The 26,012-nt window shown below is 67.2% G+C and overlaps 1 protein-coding gene across 2 annotated transcripts; it reads left to right on the forward strand.

The window, feature by feature from the left end:
- Positions 1-83: 83 nt before the first annotated feature.
- On the forward strand, positions 84-25,010 carry TTYH3 (tweety family member 3). 2 transcript variants are annotated; one of them, XM_069571474.1, is made up of 15 exons: positions 85-424; positions 13,825-13,994; positions 14,154-14,265; positions 14,406-14,626; positions 14,923-15,018; positions 15,184-15,256; positions 15,538-15,613; positions 16,594-16,649; positions 17,294-17,386; positions 17,960-18,052; positions 18,687-18,823; positions 19,198-19,371; positions 19,774-19,849; positions 20,535-20,635; positions 22,041-23,335. In XM_069571474.1, exons 1-14 carry the CDS (start codon positions 302-304, stop codon positions 20,601-20,603), a joined length of 1,569 nt encoding a protein of 522 aa, XP_069427575.1. In that variant the 5' UTR covers positions 85-301; the 3' UTR covers positions 20,604-20,635; positions 22,041-23,335. The 2 variants fall into 2 exon arrangements, with proteins under 2 accessions (XP_069427576.1, XP_069427575.1); XM_069571475.1 differs by lacking the exon at positions 20,535-20,635 and having other exon boundaries at positions 84-424; positions 22,041-25,010.
- Positions 25,011-26,012: the final 1,002 nt, after the last annotated feature.

Raw genomic sequence — 26,012 nt, forward strand, 5'->3', positions numbered from 1 at the left:
GCCGGCGGGCGACGGGCCAATGGCGGTGCGGGGGCGGGTCCGGGCGGGCGGTGGGCGGGGGCGCGCGGAGGCGGCGGCGGCGGCGGCCGCGGCGGCGAACAAAGAGGCGGCGGGCGCGGGCGGCCGAGCGGAGCCGAGCGCAGCCGAGCCGGGCCGAGCCGGGCCGAGCCGGGCCGGGCCGGGCCCAGGAGCGCGCGGGCGATGCGGGCGGCCAGGCCGGGGTCGGCGGGCCCCTGATCGCCGTTCCCCAGGCCAGCCAGGAAGCCCCGCGACGGCCGCGCGCCCCCGCGGCCGGCCCGCCATGGCCGGGGTCAGCTACGCGGCGCCCTGGTGGGTGAGCCTCCTGCACCGGCTGCCCCACTTCGACCTGCACTGGGAGGCCACCAGCAGCCAGTTCCGGCCCGAGGACACCGACTACCAGCAGGTGACGCGGGCTCCCTGGGTCGCGGGGTCCGGTCCCGGGTCACGGCCCCTCAATTCCGAGGGTCCCGGCCCCCCTCCCCGCGGGTCACGAACCCCCTTCCCAGGGTCACGGCCCTCGCCTTCTGCAAGGTCTAAAGGCTTCCTGTCACCTACCGGCGGTCACGGCCCCCTCCTCCTCCGCGGCACCTCCTTTAGGGTCTAAAGGCTCCCCCCGACCCTGCATCCAGGATTATGGCCCACACCTCCTTGTGGGGCACAGCACCCCGTTCTTCTAGAGAGTCTCCTCCTGGTCACGGGGTTCCCCTGCTGGAGAATCTAAGGGGACCACCCACCAGCCCACATGGAGGGTCCACAGCCCTCCTGCCGATTCTAGCCTTCTCCTTTGGAGTCGCTAAGACCCTCCCTCCTTGCTGGGGTAGGAGGAGCTGACTCCCTCCCCTCCATGGAGACCCCTCTGCCTGCTGTCAGTGTGTGCCCAGGCCCCTGAGCAGGGGCTGTTGGTGGGTGTTGCCCGCAGAGCCCCCAACCCAGAGGACCCAGGGCTCTGAAGCCACGTCCATGCCCGAGAGCAGTGGTGCAGCCGGGAGGGGAGTCTGGCCCCCTCAGCCCCAGCCGGGAAAGGCCACTCACTGCCAAGCTTTCGGTGGGTGAGTGGTCTACATGGATGCCAGTCCTCCCTGGCTGGTAACGACCCCCTGCCTGGACCAAGCTATGGAGTGTACACACAGTGCCTTCCCGGAGATCCGACTGCCTGTAGCCCTGAGGGAGGGATGGGGGGAGGCCTGGCCACAGGGACAAAAGATGGGCCTCAGTCTGGGAGGCTGGAAAGGGGCTGAGTCTGGGCAGACCTTGTGGGGTGGGGGTGGGCACGGACCCTTTTCAGCCCTCTCCCTGAGGAACCAGGCTCTACCAGTGGAGCCCTAGGTCTGGGGTCGTGCCAAGCCCCACTGCCACCCCCACCACTATGCCACTGCCATTGAGTGCGGGCCAGGGCACCAGGCTGTGGACACTTCCTTCCTGCCTGGGGATCCGGATTCCACAGGCCCAGTGACTGGGTGCCTGGTCGCCCAGAGCATGTCTGAGTTCCTCTTTGGTGATGAATGCAGAGCCCTAGGGTGAGTGGCGGGGGGGGAGCGGCTTTGCTCGCAAGACAGCCCGGGCGTCCAGCTCTGTCCTCACAGCCTCCCTTGCCCTGAGGAGGAGAACCAGAAGCACCCCAGCTCTGCAGGGGGCCTGCCGCCCCACACGCAGCACTTACCTGGTGCTTGGCTCCCCAGGCCTGCTGATCTGTTTCTAAGCAGATTAGAAAGGGGGCGAGGGATTGGCCTAGGCATGTCCAAGGCAGCAGGATTCTTACAAAACTGGACGCCCATGTTGTAGAAGGCCAGCCCGGGGGAGCTGACCGGGGTGGGGGTGACGCCACTCCTGCGCACCCCCGGAGCGTCCCCTGGAGTGGCTGCCACACCTGTCCCCGAGGCTCTGCTGCCGCCGAGCAGGACAGCGTACCTTCCTTTAGGAAGTTCTCAGCCGTTTGCCAGTCCTGAAGCTCCAGGGGCACCTGGGGTGTCTGTGACCCACACAGCTTTCCCGCTGGCCCGTGGGCTGCCGCCTGTACATGCTGCCAACCCTGGCTGACCTGGCCGCCATCCCTCCTAGGAGTGCCCCCTGAGTTGCCTGGACCTGCAATGGGAAGTGAGCCAGAGGCCGATGCCTCTGGCCAGTGGAGGCGTCCACTTGGTGGCCGGGCCCCCCCGACCCCCGCTGAGCCTGACCTCCTGCAGGGCCCTTTGCCCCTGAGAGGATCAGGGCTGGTGCCCCGGCCTCCTCAGAGAGCGCTGTGCCTGCCCCGCTGTGGGAGGGCTCTGACTCACTCACTCTCCCGCCTCCTCTGCGAGGAGCAGAATTAACCACTGAATAATTCACGGTGTGGAAACCAGCCTGTCTCCATCCCCCGCCACCTCCACCGCCGGCTCGGGGCTGTGGAGTGAGCTGGGCCTGGGCGTGTGGCCTGCCCCTGCCCTCCCATGCCATCCTGAGATCCGGACGGGGGCACCTCCTTTGCAGGGTTGGGAGGGATGTGAGGGCCCCACGCTCCCACTCTGTGCCAGCTGTGCCACCCACGGAGCTCCCCTTCTGGGCAGGTGGGTGATGGTCTGGCGAGGGCCACCGCCTGAGGCCTCCCCTGCCTCCCCTGGTGGAGCACTCCTAGTGTGCGGGGACAGCTGCCCTCGTCCCACTGGTGGACGGGGAACCCCTCATCCTCCTGACTTGGGGCGCCCCACTCAGCCTGGGGGCCCGTCTGTGCCTGGCGCCCACCTGGGCTGCAAGGGCCTGGCGTCCTCTTCTCGCTGTGCAGAGAGGGGGCCTCTGCTGCTGAGGCCATCCAGGGGAAGGTGGGGCCTGAGGCAAGAGCAGGGGGTGGCATGGCCTGGGGAGACCAGCCTTTGTGCTCTGCTGTTTCCTCTGCCAGCCATCCACTGCTCGGAGCCCGGTGAAATCCTCTGGAAACCCCAGGGGCCAAACCCTGTGTGGGGGTGCTCACTGGGCTATCACTGACCTTTTCTTATACGAGCCTGGAAGGTGAGCATAACTGCTCCACTGTGAGGATTAACAGACTGAGGCTTAAAGAGGAGACTGGCCCAGAATCACGCAGTGAGCAGGTTGTCCAGTTGCTCAGTCGTGTCTGACTCTTTGTGACCCCATGGACTGCAGCACACCAAGCTTCCCCGTCCTTCCCCATCTCCTGGAGTTTGCTCACACTCACGTCCAGTGAGTCAGTGATGCCATCCAACTATCTCGTCCTCTGTCGCCCCCTTCTCCCCCTGCCCTCAGCCTTTCCCAGCATCAGGGTCTTTTCTGATGAGTCAGCTCTTGTGAGTGGTGAGTGGGCGGTAGACCAGAATCCTTCCTCGGGCCTCTTGTTCCTGCCCCTCGGGGAGCCAGAATCAGCCTTGTGGGGTGGGGGCTTCCTGAGTCCCCCACGGCTGGCCCTGCAGCGGATGTGACTGAGGGATGAAAAGCTGATGAGAGCTGTTATGGGCGCTCTCAGAGCCCTGACTGGCCCTGTGCTGGGGGCTTGGACCCTCTGTAGCGCCATGGATCGGATTTTGCACCCTAAAATCTTGCAGTTACTTTGGGGACTGAGGGTCTTGGGCTCCCGTGTTCCCAAGGCCTCCATCCCAGAGAGGAGGGACTCCCTGGCCCGTCCATCTGCGTCTCGGGGGCTCATGATGTTTGCCGAGGGGACAGACTGCAGGAGGGTGGGTGCTCTGGGGACTGTTGGGACAGGTGGGCTGGCAGGCGCTGGGAGTGGGCGGAAGGGACTCCGGGGTCTGCTCTGTGCTGCTCCGCCCCACACCCCCTGCCTGCCTGGCTGCTGGTCTGACTCCCTGGGGGCTGGGCTATTACCAGGGTGCCAGGACTCCCCAAACCCCGGGGCAGCTGGTGGTGGGGTGCAGGGGGAGGACTCCACCCTGAGGAGGGAGGAAGCCTCCTGGGAGTTGCACAGCCTGTGACCTGGAGTGGCCTGAGGCCAATCTGGAGTCCACAGTGAAGGCCAGGGCTGTAGGCGGGGGCGGGGGTGGTGATCTCAGAGCCTGCCTTCTCTGCAGACTAGAGTGGGGGTGCCTGGCTGAGGGCGCCAGGCCTGGGCCCCAGCTCTGTAGCTTCCCACCTGTGTGAAGGTGGACCCACTTGGATGGGTTTAACCACTTCTCTGGGCTCCCCTTGGTGGTCTGGTAAAGCGTCTGCCTACAGTCCAGGAGACCTGTTCAGTCCCTGGGTTGGGAAGATCCCCTGGAGAAGGAAATGGCAACCCACTCCAGTACTCTTGCCTAGAGAATCCCATGGATGGAGGAGCCTGGTAGGCTACAGTCCATGGGGTTGCAGAGTCGGACACAACTGAGTGACTTCACTTTCTTCTTTCTTTCTTTCTGGGTTCCACTTGGGGGGAACTGCCCCCTTAACTCCTACCAGCCCTTCCCAACCCCTCCCTCCCAAGCCTCCCATACCCTCTGTGTGCTGAGGTAGAGTTCAAACCCACTCTCTGCCCTCTGTCCCTCTCATTCTTGCTCACTGCCTCTGCTAGTTCAGGAGAGGCTCGAACCTGTGAGCTGGAGAACCGTGCAGCCTGGTGTGGTGGCGCAGTGATCAGGTCGGCTAGGCCCGCAGAAGCCTGGCAGTCAGGGAAGGCTTCCTGTAGGAGGCGCTCCCTCTCCTGGAATGCCCAGAGGGTGAGGACTCACCTGGAGTGTGGTATGCAGTGGGCACACCAGCTCACCTACCAGGGCAGCCCGGTGTGTGGGGCCTGTTTACCTATTAAAGCCCTGAGTGCCTGGATGTTCCTATTGAGACCCTGAAGATAAGCCTGAGGTGGCTAAGACCTTGAGGAGGAGTGTCCTAGGCACAGCAAAGGCCCCGAAGCACAGAGAAGCCTGGGCCTCAGCCCAGAACAAGGGAGTCCCACCAGTCTGAAGGTGCTGCCCCTGAGCTGGGAGTTCTCTGTGCCCGGGGTGGTGGTGGGACGGTGAGCCCAGCCTGAGGGCCACTTGGGGGCCGCACTGGGGCTGGTGATCTCCTCTCGCAGACCGCAGCCCCTTGGCCCCGTTCCTGACTCAGGCGGGTCTGCGTGTGCCCGCAGGTGCGCTGGCCCTCTGCATCGTCCCCACGCTCAGAAGGGGATTCGCTTTGGTTATGCATCTCTCGCCTCTCTTCTAGTGTATGAAAGCAAGACACCTTCGTGGAATATTTGGAGACTAGGAAAGAGTGTGGAGACAGGGAAGAAGTCCCTGCAGCTGGAGTCTGTCCCTGCCTTAAACCCGGGGAGGGTGCCGCCTGAGACTAGAAGTCGTCACCTGCTTTTAAACATCGAGCCTGGGGACCACATCCTTGGTCCTGGGTTCTTAGCTTGCCCAGCATGCCACGCACCTCTCAGGTCAGGATTCTGAGGCTGCAAGTGCCAGAAACACCCCCAAAGGAACAGCGCCGAGGGGCGGTGTGGAAGCTGAGTGCCCCCTGTGTGGACAGCGTCTGTGTGCTGGGCTTTGGGCGTGCAGGGCCCATGCATTGTGGGGGAGCCGAGAAAGCCCTGCTGGGTGAAACCGACTCTGGCTGGGTGCCTCTTGGCCAGGGTCACGGTGCTGGGAGGGCGGCTGCCTCTGCCCAGATCTGCGCCTGCTGAGGGGCCTGGTGTTGTGTGGGTCAGGGTTAGGGTCTGCACCGCTGGGCCCCATCTTTGGGCCTTTCGGGGCTCCTGGTTCTGTCCCCAGCACTGTGCTGCTCAGCCCCAGGGACGTGGAGGGAGGGCGGGCAGCCGTCTTGGCTCTGACCGGGGGCGCTGGGTCAGGCTCTGGCCAGGTGTCCGTGGCTCTGAGAGGCTCAGGCTGTCTGTCGTAAGCATGTTTCTGGGAAGCCACACGGCCTCCCTGGGGGCGGACCCCATTCCCCCTGCTGAAGCGAAACTGAGGCCGCTGGCCAGCCGGCATCAGAAGCAGAGAACCACAGGCAGCCTCCGGCTCCAGCCCAGCACTCCAGCCCTGCAGTCCCCCCTGCCTGCGGACACAGCCCCTTGTGTGGGTCCGAGGCTGGTCGGGCGGCTCCCTGGGTCCCTCCACTGATGCCAGTTCAGGAGGACTCAGGGGCGGATGGGACCAGACCCCCACAGGCCACAGGAGCTCTGCCGAGCCCATGGCTGGGGAAGAGGAACCGAATCTGCAGCCCAGGGTCTGGGTGACAGATGTGGAAAGCACCCCGTGTGGCCCCCGAGGAATTGGGGGCACGTGACCGAGGGCAGGGGTGGGAACAGCAGGACGCTGGGAGAGCCCAGCTGCGCCCATGCTGTCTCCTGGGTTTGCGGGGAGCCCACCCCAGCCCTGTGCTGTGTGGGGATGCACCCATGGGCCTCGGGGGCTTCCCCGGGTGCTGGGGGGTGAGGGCAGACACACAGTAGGGCTCCTGCCCAGCGCGGCGAGGCTTGGATGACACACCCCAGGCACTGGTGCCCAGCGTGGAGAGCCCCTCACTGCTGGAGGACACCCCTGAACCGATGGCCCTGGCCTGCCCCAGGGTCCCTGCTGCAGATGAGGACGGCAAACGCCCCCCAGAACTGCGTCTGCGGCCTGCCCAGCAGGACTCCCGAGGGCCCAGGCACAGTGGACCTCTGCCAAGGCAGTGGTTGTCCCTCGTGCTGTGGACACAGCTGCGAAGGCTGCAGCGGGCCCCCCGGCCTCCAGCCCAGAGTCCGAGGCAGGACCAGGCCTGTGTCTGGTGCCAGCTGCCCATGAGGCCGCTCTAGTCCTTGCCCACAGCCGGGCAAGCGCCCGGGGTGAGGTGTGCCCTCAGGGAACAGGGCGAGGGGAGGGTGGAGTGACCCCCTGGGCCAGGCCTGGGGGAGCGGATGGGCTGGGCGGGGCCCTCGTGACCCCCCTCCCCTGGCCCCGTGGCACCCCCCCTACTCGAGGCCTGGGCTCTGCGTGCCCGCCCATGTGCCCCAGCCCTTCCCGGGTCCCCTTGCTGGGGCCGGTGGGCTCCGGAGGGCAGATGCCTCACGGTGCTTGGTTTAGTCCGCGGGCCCCCTCGTGGCTAGGCATGTCCCCTGTCTGCTGAGGGCGCGGGGCGAGGCCAGGCTGCCCAAAGCCCACGTGACCCCTTCTGTCTGCCTCTGAGTGCCAGCCGCGGGGCCATCCTCAGGCTCCCCTGCTCTGGCTGGGCTGGCCCTGACCTGGGTCCTGACCACCGCGGGCGCCCCTGGGGGCTGATGGCCCGGGGCGGGGCGGGGCGCCCAGGGCCGCGTCTCCCTGGCAGAGCCGTCCGCCCGCCCGGCAGCTCCTGGCCGTGTCTGAGGCCGACGCCCGCAGGCCGGCTGGCGCAGAGCGCGGAGTCTCTGGGTGTCACGCTGGGAGATGCGTTAGGGCACCCGGACCGAAATAGACGGGCTCACGGCTCCGAGGCCCCAGGGCAGCAGCGCCGCCAGGTTCTTCGGTGTCTCCTCCGCGAGCGGGCGGGGCGAGGGCGGGGCTTTGGCCTCCCTGCACGTGGCCCCAGGCCTGGGGGGCGCAGGCGGGGTCCTGGGCTGGGCGTCTTTCCGCAGCTTCAGCCCAAGCCGGACCTCCTCCTGCCGGTAATCGGGCGCGGGCCGTGCCGTGAGGAGGGGAGGTGCCGCTGGCAGCCTGGACCTCGGACCGGGTCTCGGGGCTCGGGCCGAAAGCTGGGCCCCTCCCGCGCTCCCGGCACGGCCACGAGCTCACCATCCTGGAATTTGTGAAACCTAAGCCTGGTCTGGTGGAAAATCTGTTTTTAATTTCTGGCCAGCGTGTGGGAGCCTCAGCGAGCGTGCTGGGGGTGGGGTTGCCGCACAGGCAGCTCAGCTCCCACCCAGCCCGGCCCAGGAGGTGAGGGGGGCCTTTTCCAGAACTTTCCCCAGGAGGCCTGGGCTGGCTCTGGCCGTGCCTCCATTATGTCAGTGTGGGGGGCCCTGCGGGTCCTACTGGCCCTGGGCCCCTGGCCTGGAGGATGGGCCACCTCTGCCCCGGGTGGTCTGGGGACCCACAAGGCCATGGATACAGCTGGGCTGCCAGGGCGCTCAGGCCCAGACCCTGGGGGAGCGGGCAGTGCCAGGTGGCATGCGGCCTTCCCAGCGGGAGACCCCCTCCTTCCTCCCCAGGCCAGGGCTCTAGCCAGGACTTGGATGGGTTCCCAGATGGCGCCCGGGTGTGGGGTCCAGCCGGCCTCCTGGACGCCCCTGCCTGGCCTCTTCCTCTGGAGAAGGGCCTTTGGCAGCCCCGGGGCCAGGGAGGACAACCCTGGAGGCGCTGGAGAGGCCCGTGGCTCCCCCACTCCACCCGCATGCTCCGACCTCGTCCTGCAGAGCCCTCGCTCCGCTGTCAGGGATCGGGCTCAGCCTGACCCCCCACCTGGTCCCAGCTGCCAGGGGCCTCCTGGATACAGGTTTGCAGCTTGGACCTTGGTCAGCCCTCACTCACTGTCCCTCCCTGGGAGTGCTCATGCCTCAGTGTGCCCTGCTGGCACCCGCCGCCCCCACGATGGCGGCTGAGGGGACACCCCCTGAAGCCTCTGTGCCCCTCCCCTGCTCTGTCTGGCTCCCACAGCCTCTGCCCTTCCTGCACCGCGGGGGTCCAGGCAGACGCCTGCCCAGCCCAGCAGAAGCTGTGTCTGGGGGTCCCACGCTCCCAGTGCCCAGGGCCAGGCCCGGTGCTGAGTGTGGATACTGTGTGCTAGTGTCTGGGGGCCGGCTCTGGGCCGAGGGCCCCGTGTGTGCTGAGTCCGGCCTCCCTGCCCCAGGGAGGCAGGTGTGGCCAGCGCCTGGACCCGTGAGCTCGCAGTGTGGAATTTGGACTCGCCGCCTCTTGGGAGCCTTGCCCATTACCAGCTGGCCAGGTTGCCTTCCAGAGAGCGTTGGCATGAGGTGGGGCAGGGTTCATGCGGCAGGAGGCAGGCCGGTTGGCTGTGGCCTTCTCGGGGACTCTGGCCCTGGGAGAGCCCCTGACCCAGCAGCGGTGAGGCCTCAGGCTGCAGTCATACCCCCTGCCCCGCCCACTAGCCCCGTGACCTGGAGGACCTCCAGAGCCCGCCCGGCCTCCCCTGGACTGCTGGCTGCAGCTCTCCCTTGCCGTGCCTGGGAGGGTCTCCCAGCCATGGCGGGCTGCAGAGGGGCTGAGCGGGCCGGCCAGCCCTCAGGGTCAGCTGCCGGGTGGCACAGCGGCTGTGTGGTGGGAGGACTGGGTGTTTCACAGGCAGTTTGTCCGCGGTTCCGCCGAGCTCACCATGTGGGGCACGCCCCCTCGCAGGCCTCCAGGCCACGTGCTGCCAGGACGCCCAGCTGGACCCGCCTTGTGTGGCAGCACACGGAAGGGCTGCCCCAGGGTCGCACGCCGGCCCTCCCAGCCTGCTGGCCTGGGGCGCCTCAGTGCAGCTGGGCTGGCGCTGGGAGTTGCAGAGGCTGGCCGCCTGTGCCCAGGCTGTGCCGAAGGAGCAGGCCAGCAGCGGGTGGTGGCCGGGACAGGCTCGCAGCCTCGTGCTCTCCCATCTGCAGTGGAGCTGAGCACCATGCCGGGGGCTTCTGTTACTAACATCTGGTGGTACAGCGTGGCCCTCCCCTCAGAGGCCTGGCTGGGGTCCCCCGCTTGCAGCCAGCCGGCCTGAGGCTGAGCTGGGGCTCCCCGCACCCTGCTGGGACCACCCACCTGCACATGGAGCCCACCTCTCCCTGGGGCCCCTGGCCCTGCTCCCCTTGCTGCCCTGGGAGGACTTGTTGGAGGTGGAGGTTTCATTGGTTCGCCCAATAGGCCTCAGACGTGGGCCTGGGCCCACCCTGGATGGAGTGAGTTCAGACCCCAAGCGCTGATTCGTCGAGCGTCTCCAGAGCGGGTGGGGGCTTGGGGGCCCCCAGCTCGCGGAACTTGTGGGCACAGGGCCTGGCCTGGGCCTCCTTGGGGGACATGCCCCATGGCAGGGGCTGCAGGGCCTTGGGAGGGGCCAGGTGGTCCAGGGTTGAGAAACGGCAGCTTCAGGGCCTGGAGGGGTGGGTGCATGTGTGTCCAGACGAAGCCTCGCAGCGAGCCTGCGACGCCCCAGGCGCTGATGCCAGCCCTGTGGCCCGCGGTCAGGACAGGAGCCACAGTGCCTGGCCGTGTGCTGACGTCACTTCCATCGCAGACGGAAAATTCCATTTGGTCAGAGCCCAGATGCTGACCAGACATTTCCCATTCAGCAGGGACCCCGAGCGGTTTGGAGGGGAGGGGCACCCGCGGGAGTCCAGTGGAAGGCTGCTCTCTGGGAATCCGGCCTCAGGACGAGGGCAGAGGGCAAGTTGGGTCCCTTGCCCGGGGCCAAGCGCCCCCGCCTTGCCCTGGCCCTCGCACTCACGTGGGCTTGGCTTGTTTGCCTCAGGGGGCTGGGACCCTGAGCTCTGAGGACCAGCCCCACCCTGTGTCAACTGGAGGATGCCGTCACCTCCTTGGGATTGAGGGGGGCTGTCCTGACCTCGGCCCCTGCAGCCTACCTCCTGGGGCCGTGCGGGGGGGCCCCGCCAGCAGCCCGGGGGGGGGGTCATGGTTTAAGGCGAGCCGCATCCAAGGGGAAACTGTCCTGTCCAAGCTTGAGGTGGGGGGCAGGGGCCTCATGTTTCTAAGTGTTCACTGTAGGCCAGGCCTCAGGCCCCGAGGGGGCAACTCCCCAGCCAGGTTGATGAGCTTAGCGAGGCTTTTCCAGCACCCATGGGGGAGCAGGGGGCTGTGGGCAGACAGGCCCAGCGCAGAAGTGGCAGAGCGCCCTCACCCAGGAAGGGCCTTCTGGAGCTGGGCAGACGGACAGGAGGGCAGGGGTCGGCTTCCTTGTGTTGGGCTAAGGGGGAGACTGTGGCCCCTGGGGTTTCTGCTGTCCCCAGGGAAGTCTCTGGAAGTCACCCTCCTCCCCAGGTGTCCCTCTCTGAGCCCCAGGACACGCGCTCACCCTCACGCCCCGGACTGAGCCTTCCAGGCGCTGGAGGTGGGCTCCGCCCTGTAAGGTGGGGCTGGTGGCGGGAAGCGGCTGCACCCCAGGGCTGTGGCTTGTGGGGCCCACGGCAGGACTGTGCCTGTGATAGGTGTCCGGGCCCGTCCGTGCTCACAGAGCTTCCAGCGTGGGCTGCTGCGCCCGCCACTGCTGGGGCTCAGGACGCCGCCTTCACGTGCGTGCGCCTGGGTGAGTGTGCGTGTGTGGGTATGAGGGAGCGTGTGCACCTGTGTGGCCATGAGTGGCCTGGACTCCTCTCTGGCAGCAGGGACCCGGCCCCCTGGGCGGAGTTGGCATGGGCGTGGCACCCTGGGGGTCTCCCCGATGGAGGCGTTGCTCTCAGCCTTTACACCTGTGAGCTCACGCCCTCCTCGGTGTAGCCCTGCCTCTGTTTTACTCACGGGGAAACTGAGGCATGGGGGCATTGACTAGGTCAGCTCCTGGCACCAGGCGGAGCAGCATTTGACCCCAACACTCGGGGCCCCTCCAGCTTGCCCGCCCTCTGGGCTGGGCAGGAGCCCTCCACCCCATCCAGCAGCAGGCAGTCCTCGGCCTCCTGGTGCTGACACCCAGGGCGTCCCTCCCCTCAGCCTCTGCTCTGGGGCACTGCAGCTCTGCCGCACACCGCCCCCCTCCCGCGGTCACGTGGCGGCCAGGGAGGGCGCAGGCACCTCGGTCCCCAGGAGGGGAAGCGGGCCCGCAGGAGGGCGGCGCGCTGGGGCTCACGCGGCAGAGCTGGGTGCGGGCCAGGCGCCTCCCACGCCTGGCTGAAAAGAGCTACTAACACGTTTCTGGGTTTGTGTTGTAATTATAAAGGTAGTACGGTTCGTGGTTTAAAAAGGAAAATCAAAAAAGGAAAGAAAGAAAACCAGTAACCAAAAAAAATCAAAGCCACAGGAGATCCCGGAGCGCCTGCCGAGCGCCGGGCCTGGCGTGGTGCCCTCTGGGTGGTCAGCTGCGGCGGCCTCTGCCCGGAGCGCGCTCCCCTGACCTGCTGGACTGGGCTGTGCCCACCCAGACCTGCACTCCTGCTCCCGCTGGGCCTGCTTCCTGGGGTTTCCACAGCCCCTGGCTCACGCCCCGCAGGCCTCAGCGCCTGCTTCCTCCAGACAGGGGCTGTGTCTGCTGGGGGCCCGCCAGGCCCTGGCACCTACCACGTTTCCCACAGGAGTGCCCCCCCCCAACCCTAGCCCCGCCCCAGCCTCACCCCAGGTGCCGAGGTCTTGCCTGGCCAGTCACGCTTATCCCAGGGTGGACGGGAGCGGGTGGCCCTGGCTCCGTCTGAGCTGTGGTCAAGGCCTTGATGAGTCCTGACGAGCCTGTAGGCCCAGGCCTCCCTCGCTGCCAGGCTGGGTGGTCTCAGGGCCCCAGCCTGGGCGCCCCTTGCCCTGCACCCCTGATCCCTGGCTTCCTCACCCCCGGAGGGATTTCCTCCAGAGGACGTGTGCAGGTGCGCTTACTGGGGGTGATGGTGGGGTCAGGCAGGAGAGGAGGGGCTGTGAGGTTGGTGGAGCGGAAAGCTGGCCAGGGGACTGCTGGGGACCAGGGGGTAGCCTCCTGCTGGGGCAGGAGGGGGTGGTGGCTGCTGCCAACGCAGGGCTGAACATCGGGGCCTGCAGAACCCCGGGAGTGGGGGCAGGCAGGGCGTGGGGTTGGGAGCTCACTGCCAGTGGGTTCTGGTTGAGGGTTTAGGGGAGGAGCCTGCAGGCAGCATGGGGGCAGTGACCCCCTCTGACCCGTGAGGAAGGGGCTGCAGGATCCGTGGCCCCTGTGCTTGGTGCCCAGCTTGTGCATGCGCGGGCAGAGCCCACCCGCGAAACTGCTTTTCCAAGCACCCTTTTGTTTGCTGTGGGCAGCGTTGGGCGGGGTGGGGGTTGCAGCTGATGCTAGGCACCTTAAGATGAGCACTCACCCCCGTGACTGGCACCTGTCTCTCTGGCAAGCCCTTGATGGCCACCAGAGGCTCCCTGCTGTGGCCTGGCTGGTGTCCCCGTGTGACCCTGAACACCCCTGCCCACCTGGCCTCAGAGTCCCTCTAACATGAGCCCCTGGGACCATGATGAGTGACGGCCCCTCTGGAGCCAGCACACGGGCTGTGCCGCCCACCCCGTGAGCAGGGTGGTCAGGTGCTGTCAGGCCCACCCACGCTGCAGCCTCACTGATGCCCTGGCCTCTCCCAAGAAGGTGCCCATCCTGTACTTCTTAGGGAGGACAGAGGCCCCCAAACAGCACAGCAGCCCCCAGGGACTATGGCTGGGGGTGCAGGGGAGAGCCCTGCCCTGGGGTGTGAGGGTCAGCCGGGGTGCTGGGCCGGGCAGGAGGCCTTTGGGGCCAGCTGGCTCCTGGGAGGGTAGGGAGTGCCATCCTCCATCTGCTGCCTGGCAACCGTCTCCCGGGAGACAGTCGCTGGGTGCCAGGGCTGTGATCCGGCAGTCCCAGGGCCTCTGGCTGAGCTTCTGGTCCCGAGGGGGCCTTGCAGGGGTGGGCAGGCCTGGGGCACTCCACCCCACAGTGGCTGCCCAGGCTTACAGCCACACCCCCGAGAGTTAAGATGTGAGGAAGGTGTTTCCAGGTCCCCCTGAGGGCTGGTTGTCTCTGCAGCAAGGGCGGCCAAGGGGTGTCCAGAGAAGGCCTGGGAGGGGTTAGGAGAGGTGATCCCATGGTCTTGCCCACCTGGCCCCTGCAAGTGGGGCTTGGACAGTGCCCAGATGTCTAGGAACGAAGACGCTGAGTCTGGGGTCCCCGGTCTGGGTGTGCACAGGCACGTCACTCAGGTGCTGGGGACCCGTGGCCCCTGGGCCGGGGGCACCGGTGGGATTGGCCGCTCCTGGGGTTGGGTGCAGAGTCAGCCTGGGACCCCCTGCTCCAACACTGCTTCCCCGCCGCCCTCAGGCGCTGCTGCTGCTGGGGGCCGCCGCGCTGGCCTGCCTCGCCCTGGACCTCCTCTTCCTGCTCTTCTACTCCTTCTGGCTGTGCTGTCGGCGGCGCAAGAGCGAGGAGCACCTGGACGCCGACTGCTGCTGCACCGCCTGGTGTGTCATCATCGCCACGCTGGTCTGCAGGTGAGCGCGCGGGGCGGGGCGGGGCCCGGGGGCGTGGCCCGACTGGGAGGGGCGGGGCGGGCGGGGCGGGGCGGGGCCAGGCTGGGAGGGGCCGGGCAGGCCGAGTCCCGTGGGGGGGCCTCCAGGCCTGCCACCTCACGCGGCCCCGTCCTGTCCCAGCGCCGGTATCGCCGTGGGGTTCTATGGCAATGGGGAGACCAGTGACGGCATCCATCGGGCCACCTACTCTCTCCGCCACGCCAACCGTACTGTGGCAGGGGTCCAGGACCGCGTGAGTGGCCGCATGGATGGGTGGGGGGGGGTCTCTTCCTGCTCCTACAGCGGTGTGTGTGCATGTGTGTGAGAGTGAGACGTGGTCGTGTGCGGGCGCCGTCTGTGCCCTGGCTCATTGCCTCCTCCAACCTGGAGCAGGTGTGGGACACGGCAGCCGCCCTGAACCGCACGGCGGAGCCCAGCCTGCAGAGCCTGGAGCGGCAGCTGGCCGCGAGGCCGGAGCCCCTGCGGGCGGTCCAGCGGCTACAGGGCCTGCTGCAGACACTGTTGGGCTACACGGCGGCCATCCCTTTCTGGAGGAACCCAGCCGTGTCGCTGGAGGCGCTGGCCGAGCAGGTGGATCTCTACGACTGGTACAGGTGCGTCCCCCTCTCCTGCCTGCCCCCGCTGGTGCCCGCTCCTCTCTCTGGGTCAGTCCGCTTCCAGCTCCCAGTGCCTGAGGTCTTGTTGGGGGAGGGGCTGGGGTCACTGGTGGTCACCGGCAGGAGTCCCCCATTGGGACGTCTGTTACAAGGTCAGAGGCCAATCTCTGTACCCAGAATGCCTGTGGACGCTCCTCTGGGCCCCGGGCTGTTTGCCCAGCTCTGCCCAGCACCCCCTGCTCCTACCCTGGGACTGGCCCCGTGCCCAGCCCAGGCGTGCTGTGTCCCTGCAGGTGGCTGGGCTATCTGGGCCTGCTGCTGCTCGACGTGGCCATCTGCCTCCTGGTGCTGGTCGGCCTCATCCGCAGCTCCAAGGGGATCCTGGTCGGGTGAGTCTGAGGGCCCTTGGGGCAGGGGAGGGCTGAGGCACCTGCAGCACCCATCTCCCGAGTCAGCCCTGACCCGCCCTCCCCCATCTTCGGGTCCAGCCTGGCGTGGGGCGCAGCCCTCACCCCAGGAGGAGGAGAGTGCCAACTGACTCTCTCTGCCCCAAGGGTCTGCCTGCTGGGGGTGCTGGCCCTGATCATCAGCTGGGGCGCCCTGGGCCTGGAACTGGCCGTGTCTGTGGTAGGTGACGGAGGGCCGGGGGTGCCCGTCTGCTGGTGGGGCATGGGGACGGGGTGGGGATGCCACATTCACCTCCCTGCCCTCCTCCGCGGGACACCGAGGACCTGAGAGGCAGGGGACCTGTCACACGCACACAGCGAGTCAGTCCCCACCCCCGGCCCCAGAGAGCCGCACCGCCTTCCTGAGCCACCCGCAGACGCTGGGGGGCCAGGCTCCACCCCTGAGAACTGAGGGCTCGGGGCCCCCGCTTGGTAGCCCATCCTCGCCTGCCCCCACCCCAGGGCTCCAGTGACTTCTGCGTGGACCCCGACACCTACGTGACCCGGATGGTGGAGGAGCACTCTGTGCTGAGCGGGGGTGAGTCTCTGGTCGAGTCCCAGCCGCTCGCGAGTGCCCGCTCCTGTCCGCGAGCCACAGGCCATCTGGTCAGGCCGTGTGCTGGCTCCCTGGACAGGTGGCTCACTCCAAGTGGGCGCTTTATTCTGTTTTCCAACATAAGCTCCGTAGGAGCCCAGACCTCAGTGCCGAGTACAGATGCGCTGTGAAGAGGCTGCCCTGGGCTCTGCTAGGCCTTGCTCCCAGCCCCCACCCTGCGCTGGACCCCAGAAAGCCCTCCAAACGGGCTAGAGGGCACAGGGCGTGGCAGTGCCAGGGTTAGGCAGTTGGGGTACAGATTTTCTCCTTCAGCTCTGGCTGGGCTCGGCACCCCCTAGGTTTGCAAAATCAGAATTGTGTGTGAACCCCCATCTTTGAGTGTTGGACACGATGGATGCCTGTTTTAATGGGGACGAGCAGGCAGGCTACCTGCACCCACTTTGGGGCGACATTCTGGCCTAAGAACTGTTCTGCCCAGCTGGTCTGTGAGCAGATGCCTGCCCAGCTGGCCTCTGACTCCGAGCCCCCCGCCTCCCACCGTGACCTGTCTGCTGCTCACCAGGACGGGAGGGATGAGGCAGCCCTCCAAGAGAACTGTGCCCATTGCAGGAATACAGCTCAAGACAGAAGGGTTTGGGCCCTGGCCCCAGGATCCCTGGAGACCACTTCCCCCTCACACCTGCACGCTTACACGCAGACACAGACATGTGCACAAGTACCTGCAGTACACATATACAGTCGTGCACACGTAGACATCCGTGGGTACAGACACAAGCATCTGAGTGTAGGTACACCTCTACTCAGACATGCACACACAGGCACGCGCGTGCAGACACACGCGTGCGTGTAAAGATACATACAAGCAAGCACGCGTACATTCAGCATACATGCAGATGTGTGACGCGCGTGTGGCACGGCGCATGCGGACAGCCGGGGTCACTGAGCTGCACCTCTCTCCGCAGACATCCTGGAGTACTACCTGGCCTGCTCACCTCACGCCGCCAACCCCTTCCAGCAGGTGAGAGTTAAGCCCTGCCCCTGCAGAGCGTCTGGTGCCCTGGCCCCCACCCCCAGATGCCCGCTGACTGTGAGGCCCCCCCACCTCGTCAGGCCCCTGGGGTCCCCACCCTGGTGCCCTCAGCACAAGCCTTTCAGGGTGGCCTGCTCAATGCCCCCAAGTCCCTGGGCGCCTGGCATCTCCTGGGCTGTCCTTTACAACAGACCCGGATGCCTCCCTGACAAAGCAGGAGCCTGGGGGTGTCCCATGGCAGAGGGGTCCTGTGTTCACTGTGCGGAGTAACTGTCTGGGCCGATGTGGAATTTGAACGGAAACCACATGGCCCACTGCCCGTCACCCCACGTCCCCACGCGGCCCTCTGGGTCCTCCGGACTGCGTATCTGCCTTAAAGATGCTGTATTTTCCGTGGTCTGTTTTGCCTCTGTGTGCTCATCCTGGGGGCCAAGAAAAGGTGTCGCACAGAGCAGCCTGCTGGGCACAGCCGTCCCACCCCAGGAGCTCGGGGCCCCACGGGCTGGACGGCCCTGGGGCTGGCGGGCGCTGCTGGCACTGGAGCCAGCCCGCCCCGTGGGGGGTTGGGGACCTCGGGGAGGGAGACGGGCCACCCCACCCGCGCGGGACTCAGCAGCCTCTCTGTGGAGCAGAAGCTGTCAGGCAGCCACAAGGCGCTGGTGGAGATGCAGGACGTGGTGGCTGAGCTCCTGAAGACTGTCTCGTGGGAGTACCCCGCCACCAAGGTGAGGGGCTGGGGGCCAGCCCTGGAGCCCACAGGCTCCCTCTTGTCGCCTGGAGAGGGAGGCGGGTGCAGCCACTGCTCAGGCCGCTTCCTGGGGGCTCTGCGGGGGGTCTGGCGCTCCCCTCCTCCCATCCTTGCCTTCATGCCCCCAAGGACTTGGGTAGGTTTAGTGATGCTCACACACACACACACTATAGCACCAGGGTCATGCTGCTCAGGAGCCTTCTGGATAGCGTTTTGTCCTTTAAGATACTGTGAAAATCTCCCTTGAAACAGTCGCAAGGGCCGCGTCGGGAGCTGCACACGTGTTTGCTCCCATTGCAGTGCAGGCCTGCGGCGGCAGTGTGGCCCCATGCGCCCCGCTGTCCTCACACCTTCGGCCGCCCCCCAAGGCCAGGGCACAGATTTGGGGATCGCCTTTGCTCAAAGCCCAGGGTCCTCAGGGCCTGTGCCAAGACTGGGGGGGCAGTCAAGGAGGGGTTCCTGCTGGCAGGTGAGGGTGGAGGGAGGCCTTGCCGGGCTCGACAGCCTTTCCTGAGCACTGTGCTGGCCTCGCGTGGTGCCCACCCCCCAGGACCCCCTGCTCCGTGTCCAGGAGGTGCTGAACGGCACAGAGGTGAACCTGCAGCACCTCACTGCCCTGGTGGACTGCCGCAGCCTGCACCTGGTGAGAGCCTCCCGGAGCCCGTGGGGAGCAGCTGGGGGAGGGGTGGGGAGGAGGGGGGGCAGGAGGAGGAGAGCAGCTAGGGGAGGAGGGGAGCAGCTAGGGGAAGGGTGGGGGGAGTGAGAGTGGCTGGGGGAAGGGCAGGAGGAGGGGAGCGGCTGGGGAGGAGGAGGAGCTGTTGGGGGAGGGGCGGGAGGAGGGGGAGCAGCTGGGGAGGTGGGGAGTGGCTTGGGAAGGGGAAGGAGGAGGGGGCAGCTGGGGAGGAGGGGGAGCTGCTGGGGGAGGGGCAGGAAGAGGGGAGTGGCTGAGGAGGAGAGGGAGCAGCTGGGGGAGGAGGGGGAGCAACTGGGGGGGGAGGGGAACAGCTGGGGGAGGAGGGGAGCAATTAGGGGAGGAGGGGGAGTGGCTTGGGAGGGGTGGGAGGAGGAGGAGCAGCTGGGGGAGGAGGGGAACAGCTGGGGGAGGAGGGGAGCAACTACGGGAGGAGGGAGAGCGGCTGGGGGAGGGGCGGGAGGTGGGCAGCGGGGGCGGGGCGGGTCACGGGGCCTCTGCCTACCTTGGGTCTGGCATGGTTCAGGCCCGCGCGCTCCATCTCACCCTGTGCGTCTCCCGCTCTCTCTTCTATGCCCGGCCCCAGGACTACGTGCAGGCCCTCACGGGCTTCTGCTACGACGGCGTCGAGGGCCTCATCTACCTGGCCCTCTTCTCCTTCGTCACGGCCCTCATGTTCAGCTCCATCGTATGCAGTGTCCCGCACACCTGGCAGCAAAAGAGGTGAGGGATCCTGGGGCCCGCCTGGGGGCCGCGCGGCGCCTGGGGCCACACCTCCGGGACGCCCCACGGTGTAGCCCCTGCCCCTTGGAGCTCCCGGGGCTCTGCAGCCACCACGAGGCCGGTGGGTCTGAGGTGGGCGCTCCTGCTTCACGACCGGCCTAGAGGGGCCCCCAGCCTGGGAGACAGGCGAGCGAGCAGCCGGCAGGGGCGGGGTCCCCACCTGAGCGGGGTCCCCTCCCTGTGTCCCCGGGAGCCTTACCTACAGCCCTGCACACCCAGGACTGCAAGCAGGCATGTCTGCCCCAGAGCTGGCCTCTGGCCTGCGGCCCCGTGCCAGCATCAGGCCTGACCCCGCGCCGGTGTCCCTCCCGCAGAGGCCCCGACGAGGATGGGGAGGAGGAGGCCGCCCCAGGGCCTCGGCAGGCGCACGACAGCCTCTACCGTGTCCACATGCCCAGTCTGTACAGCTGTGGCAGCAGCTACGGCAGCGAGGCCAGCATCCCGGCTGCGGCCCACACCGTCAGCAACGCCCCAGTCACCGAGTACATGTGAGTTGGGCGCGCGCAGGGCGCCGGGCGCTGGGTAGGCTGCTCAGGGTGCAGCCACTGTCCTGGGGTGCCTGAGCGAGGCGCGGAGCGGGGGTGGAGGGGGCCCTGCACGCGGGGCAGCTCCCGGGCTCTGAGTGCTTGCTGCTGCCACACCCCTGGGTGGAGGCCACAGGGGACCACTGTCAGACAGAGTCTGGTCAGCACATGGGATCCTGTAGCCAAGGGCCCCAGGCCTGGCCACGTGGTGGGCTGGGGCGGCAGCGTTAGCCATGGGCCTGCTCGCAGCCCCTCTCTGCTGGGCTCCTGGGACCCCAGGCACTCGCTAGCGGGCTGTCTGTGGGATGGGGTCTGCCTGGTTCCCAGGTGGGCCCACTGACCCAGGGCCCTCTCCTCTCACCTCAGGAGCCAGAATGCCAACTTCCAGAACCCTCGCTGTGAGAACACCCCCCTCATTGGGCGCGAGTCCCCGCCGCCTTCAGTAAGTCTCGGGCCAGAGGCTGGAGCGGGGGGTCTGAGGCCAGGGTGGGGGCTCCGCCCCGCCGCTTCATGCCCGCGGTGGCTTCCCGGGCGGCACAGGCCCCACAGGCTGCCCTGAGCCTTCGGTGCGGGGCTGCAGGGGGAGCCCCAGCCGGGGCCCTCGGGCGGGCCACTGGCCTGTGCGCGTGAGCTCTTCCAGGAGGCCGGGGCACCTCCGCCCACCTGAGCCCTGCAGCTTCTCCCTCAGCTTCCTGAACTCGACCCAGGTCTCCCCCAGGCTCTTCCAGATGGGCCTGGCCTTGGGCTCTGCTAGCTTCACTTCTGGTCTCGGGAATGAGACATGAAAAGGGGGATAGGATGGTTTGGTGCCAAAGAAAGCAGCTTACAGAGGCCACGGGTCCTGAAGGGCTTCCTGGAGGTGGCGGGCCTCCAGGAGCAGGCCGGAGAAGCTAAGGGCCATCTGGCTTCAGACACACATGCCCGCCGATGCAGCGGTCCCGCTGGGCCCCGCGGCACAGCGCTGACCTCGGGCCCGCCCTGGCTCCAGGCTGCGTGTGCTCCCGGCGGATCCCCCAGCGGCGCTCTAGGCTAAACCCGCGGCCCGACTCGGGCCGGTCCTCGCCTGGCGTTGAGGCTGCCCTCTCTCTCTCTCTTTCCTGCACTCCTCCCGCCCCGCACCCTCCTAGCGCTATCTGGCCGCCCTGGACTCTGGCGGCCACACGGGCTGGCAGTTTAAGCCCCTGAACAGTGCCTGAAGGCTGTGGTGGCCGTGTCCTCAGAGTGACAGGTACTGACCCAGCTGGGCCCCCCGCCCCGTGCTGTCTGCTCGCCCACACCTCTGCATCTTGTGCCCACTGCTCACTGCCACCTGCTCCGGCAGGCCCCAGGGCCAGCGCAGGGCCAGCGCAGGTGCGTGGGCCTCAGGGACCCTGGCCCTGGGCCGTCACCCTCACTCCAGAGGCAGCGAGCCCCCCACAGAGCTCCTCTTCACATCTGGTCCAGCTGCAGGTGGCCACCGCCCGTCCCATCCCCCGTGGGGAGGAGACCGTCTCCCTGGGACCGGGAGCATGTGCTCGCCGGCGCTGGGTGCCTGGGCTTGGGAGGCCGAGCGCTGGAGCCCCAGGCGGGGCAGCAGACCCGGCCCTCGAGGGGTCACCGCGCCTGTGCAGAAGCGTGCGTGCCGATGGCTGCAGCCACCCTCGCCCAGCGCTGGCGCCCACCACGGTTCCTCCCACGGTCTGAGCCGCCCCCCGACCCACGCTGCCTGTCCCTGGAATGACGACATGGCTTCCAGTGCCTGCTGCCCCTCCCTCCTCCAGCTCGCCTCCGTGTGGGAGGGCTCCCCAGGCCCAGGGGGCAGGGTCCGTCCTGACGCCCGCGCGGTGGGCATCCGGGGCGCATGGCCGCAGGGCCGGCTCCCTCCTGCTGGCGGCCTCGGCACACACGCTGGCTTTTGTCCCTGCGATGGGCGCGTGGCCCTTTGCGCATCACCTGCCCTGAGCACACCTCTCTTCCACATGTGTTCATTCTGAGCACACGTGTGCACACGTGTGCGTATCGAGCGGGCGCTTCGCACTTCGGGCTGGACCAGAGTGGCCGAGACGGGCAGGCTGTCCCTGCCCCCAGCGGCCTCCGTCCGTGCCTGTGACCCGCCAGGGGCCCACAGTCTGGTTCCCACCTGAGCGGGTGGCAGTGTCACCTGGGCCCCAGGGGGCCTTTGTGGCTTTCCGGGTCCTTCCCTGGGGGCCAGGGCAGAGTGGCTGCGGGGCCGCCTCATTCCTGCGACACTGAGCTGGCCGCCTGGGTCCTTGGGGACTGTCCCACCCTCCCTTGGACACAGCCTGGCCCCGCCTTTGCTGACACACTCCTCCCGGCCGCCCAGCTGTGCTGTGGGGCCTTCAGGTCCTGGGCGTGCAGGATGCAGGGGGCACCTCCACGCTCTGGCTCCATGCCCGAGATGGGGGTCGGGGGCTGATGGGCTCCCCTCGCTGGGAGAAGGGCTGGTCCTCCTCCTGGGCCTGGGGAACAGGGCTCCAGATGCCTGCCGTGCCTGGACCAGCGGGCTCCCCAGAGCCGCGTCCCCTGGGGCTGTCTGCTCTGCTTCTTTGCCAGCCGGCCGGCCCAGCCCACAAGGCCCTGCCCAGCCGCACCCAGCGCCCGCTGACCAGCGGCCTCCCCTTCTCTCCCTCCAGTACACTTCCAGCATGAGAGCCAAGTACCTCGCCACGAGCCAGCCTCGCCCCGAGTCCAGCAGCAGCGGGCACTAGACGCCCGGCCGCCACCCGCCCCACGTGCCAATCGCCCCACTCCTTCCCGTGCCAGCCTCCCTGCTTGCACCCGTGGCCACCTGCCGGACCCTCCCCGCGTACGCCGGGCCTGCCGTGGGTGCCTCTGCGGCTACTCGGCCCTGCCCTCCCTTCCTGCAGGGGTGCGGAGACAGACTCCTGGCCTGCCTCCCGGGGCAACGCGGGGGCTCTGGGCCAACACCCTCTCCTCGGTCACAAGCCTGGACCCCTGGGGTGCCGCTCACGCTGCCCGGGCCCCCCAGCCCCCACACGCCTCTGCCCCGCTGGAGCCAGATATGCTGACGACCCCCCCACAGCTGGGCTGCGTCTGCCCCCTCTCCTTCCACAGGCTGCTGGGCACGGTGCCCCCTCGGTGCCCCCTCCATGCCGGGCGTCTCGAGCGATGGCGCGTGTGCCCGCCTGCTTGTCTCCTGCGTGCAGAGACCCCGCGGCACCCTCGCACACCTGCAGCATCTGTCCTTTCTTCTCTCGCCCCCACCCCAGGCTCCTCCGCCTCAGTTACCAGAAGCCTCCTGGGGGGTCCCCCCTTCTCTGCTTCTCTCCCCGCAGCAGCCCCCATCTGTGGCATCCGGCCGTCCATGGTGGCAGGAGACAGGCGCCTGCCGGGCCCAGGCTGCTCATCCAGTACTGGCCGCCCTCCTGGTGCCAAACCCCCTCCCGCCCACCCCCGGAGACTCGGTGGCTCCACCCGGTTCGCTCTTTGCACTAACCACACCTGTCATCTCTAGGGCGGGCGGGCTGCAGGCCGGCTGGCACCCCCTTTCCGGTTCCCTTTGCATCCAGGACAGGCCAGCCTGGGAGCTGCACCCGAGCCGGCTGAGACGGTGCCCTTGGCCCCTGCCTCCCCTCTTTGGACTAACCACTAACCTCACTCCAGCCTCCGAGAGAGAGATCGCCCTGGGCACCCCACGGTCCACGAACGTGAGGCCAAGTCCAGGCCGGAGATGAAGCCCCAGAGAGCCGGCTGGGTTTTGGGGTGGAGAAGGCATTTCTTCTCGGGGCACTGCTGGGGGGGGGTCAAGACCAAGAGGCAGCCCGAGGGCCTGGAGACCCCTCCCTGGGCAGGTGTTGCCCCCAGGGGACCGTGTCCTCAGGAATGAATGTCCCTTCGGCTGGAGAACTGAGGCCCCTGTGGCCTCCGTCTCCTACCTGTGAAGCGGGAACAAGGCTTCCCTAAGGTGCTTTTGGCTTCGTGTACAGTGTTTGCTGTGCTTTCCTACCGCAGAGGGCGGGGCCGTCCCCAAGGTCAAGGTGGGGAGATGCCTGCCCGGCCCAGCCAGCTGGCCACCGAGAGGCCAGGTGCGGTTCTGGCCTGTGTCCCCCCAGAGGCAGCAGAGAGCCACGGGGCCGCCCCTCTGGGGCACAGGCCAGGGCCCATGAGGCCGGGCAGTTTACAGACATTGTAGGGGGCTCCTCCCGGAGCAGCAGGGCAGCGCCCCTTCCCCAGGGTGGCCCACAGAGAAGCTGCCTCCACTTCCTCCAGGATCTCTTCAGTGTGCTGGTGTCTGGGACCAAAAGGATGGGTGGGCCCAGAGCTAGACCACAGCGGCCTGCGGCCCCTGGCCCTCTGACCGCAGGGCAGAGGCTGCCCGGGAGAGGGGGTTTGTGAGTGGGCAAACAGAGGGGCCCCCAGGTGTGCCTGCGGGCCCCCAGCCGCGCATCTGAGCCCTGGCGTACGGCCAGACCTCACCGAGGGCCTCCCAGTGCCCTGTCCTGGGCCCCCCACAGGCCAGAGGCACAGCCCAACTGCCCGGTTTTCCTCTGGGCGCCCCTGCCCAGGCGGAGCCTCCCTGCCTCTGCCTCAGCCCGAGGGAGCGCCAGCTGTGCTGCCCCGGGCCGCGGCTCAGAAGCACAAAGGCCGCGAGGCCGCCGAAATGTGAATGTAGACGCTTGAGGGCCGGGGGCGGACGTGCGGGAGCAGCTCTGCGAGTGCGCGTGCCTGTCCGCCCGCGTCCCCGCCCAGCTCCTCCCAGTCACCGAGGGTGCAGAAAGGAAGACGCGGACGTCGAAAGGGCAGCAAGACCAAGCCTCGGTCCTGAGCGGGTGGGGGCCCTCCCGCCCTTGGTTTTCCTCCTGCTCTGTTTTCAGGCCCTTCTAACCAGTCCAGGCCCAGGGCCTCCACATCCCGCACCTGCGGTCCTCGCCCGGCCGCAGGCCCTGCAGCTTCTCGGGCGGTGGTCCCCGACCGCGTGGATGAGAAGGCGAGGGCTCCGCGGGTAGAAGGGCTTCCAGGCCGGTCCCTCCCTGGTGGGGCTCCGCGGGCAGGCGCACGTTCCCAGTCCCGAGGTCCCCTGGCCTGATCGGATGTCCCCTCCACGTCCACCCCATCTCACTATGCAATCCCACTCCAAGCGCCAATCCCTCCCCGTCCCAGGACCCCTGCCCAGCGGGGTGCGGGTGCGTGGGTGGTGGTCCCAAAGACGAGCAGGGACTGGGGCCTCTTGTGCGGGATTTTTTTTTTTTTAACCATAATGGTTGTGTGCCACACCACGTTATATTCGTTACATATATCTCTCCAAGTTATTTTGTTAAGACTCCCCCTCCAAGGTCCCTGCCTCCACCACCCAAGATTGATTTAGCATCCTGAGCGGGGATCGAGGCCTGGACCGCTTGGCATTCTCCAAACTTCCATAGGGCCATGGCTGTATGTGATGTCGCTGTGTTTCTGGGTGTGTGTGGGGGGTTTTTTTTTTTTTTTAGCTTTTTTTTTTTTTGTAAAACTGGGTTTGGGATTTGATTTTTATTTCGCTGGGGGTTTTATTTTTCTTGGCAAATACTAAAACTCTCGTCAATGTAATTTCTGTGGTTTCTATTCAGCTTGGGTTTCATGTTTTAAAATAAACAAATTTTTAAAAACAGGCCTTCCCAGGTCTGTGGGCCGGGTGGCCACGTGCGGGAGCCGCTAGGGCCCGGGGGACCCTGGTGGGCGGGGCCTCGGGGAGAGGCGTGCCTGGCGGGCGGTGAGGAGGGCCGGACAGGGTGGAGCCTGGTGGGCGGGGCCTCGTGAGGAGATGGGTGGAGCCGGTGTTGGTGGGCGGGGCCTCGCGGAGAGGCGTGTCTGGTGGGCGGGGAGATGGGTCTGATGGGGCGGGGCCCCTTGGGAGGAGGGCCTGTTGGGCGGGGCGTGACACGGGTGGGCGGAGCTGCTGGCGCAGGGAGCGGTGGTTTCTAGATGAAAGACCTATTTGTACATCTTGCGCTGGAGAGGACTTAAGGAGACTAGGATTGCTGTGCGGAGGGCCCCCGTCTCTGGTCACCAGGAGAGGTGACAGAGCTGGCTCTGGGCAGGGTTGGAGGAGGGCAGAGGCCAAATGGTGTGTCCCCAGGAGCATCTCCTGAGTCCCCTGGTGTAACCCGAGGCGGGGTTTCGGTTCCTGAGGCGCCTCCCCAGAGTCCTTATCAGTGGCCTGAGCAGGGACCCAACCCCCGCCCTCCGAGGTAGGAAGGATCATTCTTGTTCTCATCTGCGAAGCTGGCCGGGGAAGGTGCGGTGCTGTCCAAGGGCACAGGACCCAGGGTGGCAAGACACACCCCCACCTCACCGGAAGACCCTCAGGGCCTGTGGAATTGGGGGAGGCACATTTGCCCAGGAGAGAGTCTTGTCTCCCATGCCGGGTTGCACCGATGGGCAAAGGGAGCCCCGAGGCTCCATGGAAGACACCCAGGTTCTGGCTCTCACCCCCGTGGGTGCCTGGACTGGCAGGGCCACTGGGCGGAGCCTCTGTCTCCAGCACACATCAGCAGCCCAGTCCAGTGGTTTCCGGTTTGCCTGATTCCTGGGGAAAGAGGCCCAGGTTACATAAGCTCTTAAAGGTGAGGGAACACATCTGAGGCTCTGTGCTTCTGCAGTGCCACGTG

Source organism: Ovis canadensis, chromosome 24 (assembly GCF_042477335.2).
Source record: "Ovis canadensis isolate MfBH-ARS-UI-01 breed Bighorn chromosome 24, ARS-UI_OviCan_v2, whole genome shotgun sequence".
NCBI classification, from domain to species: Eukaryota; Metazoa; Chordata; class Mammalia; order Artiodactyla; family Bovidae; genus Ovis; species Ovis canadensis.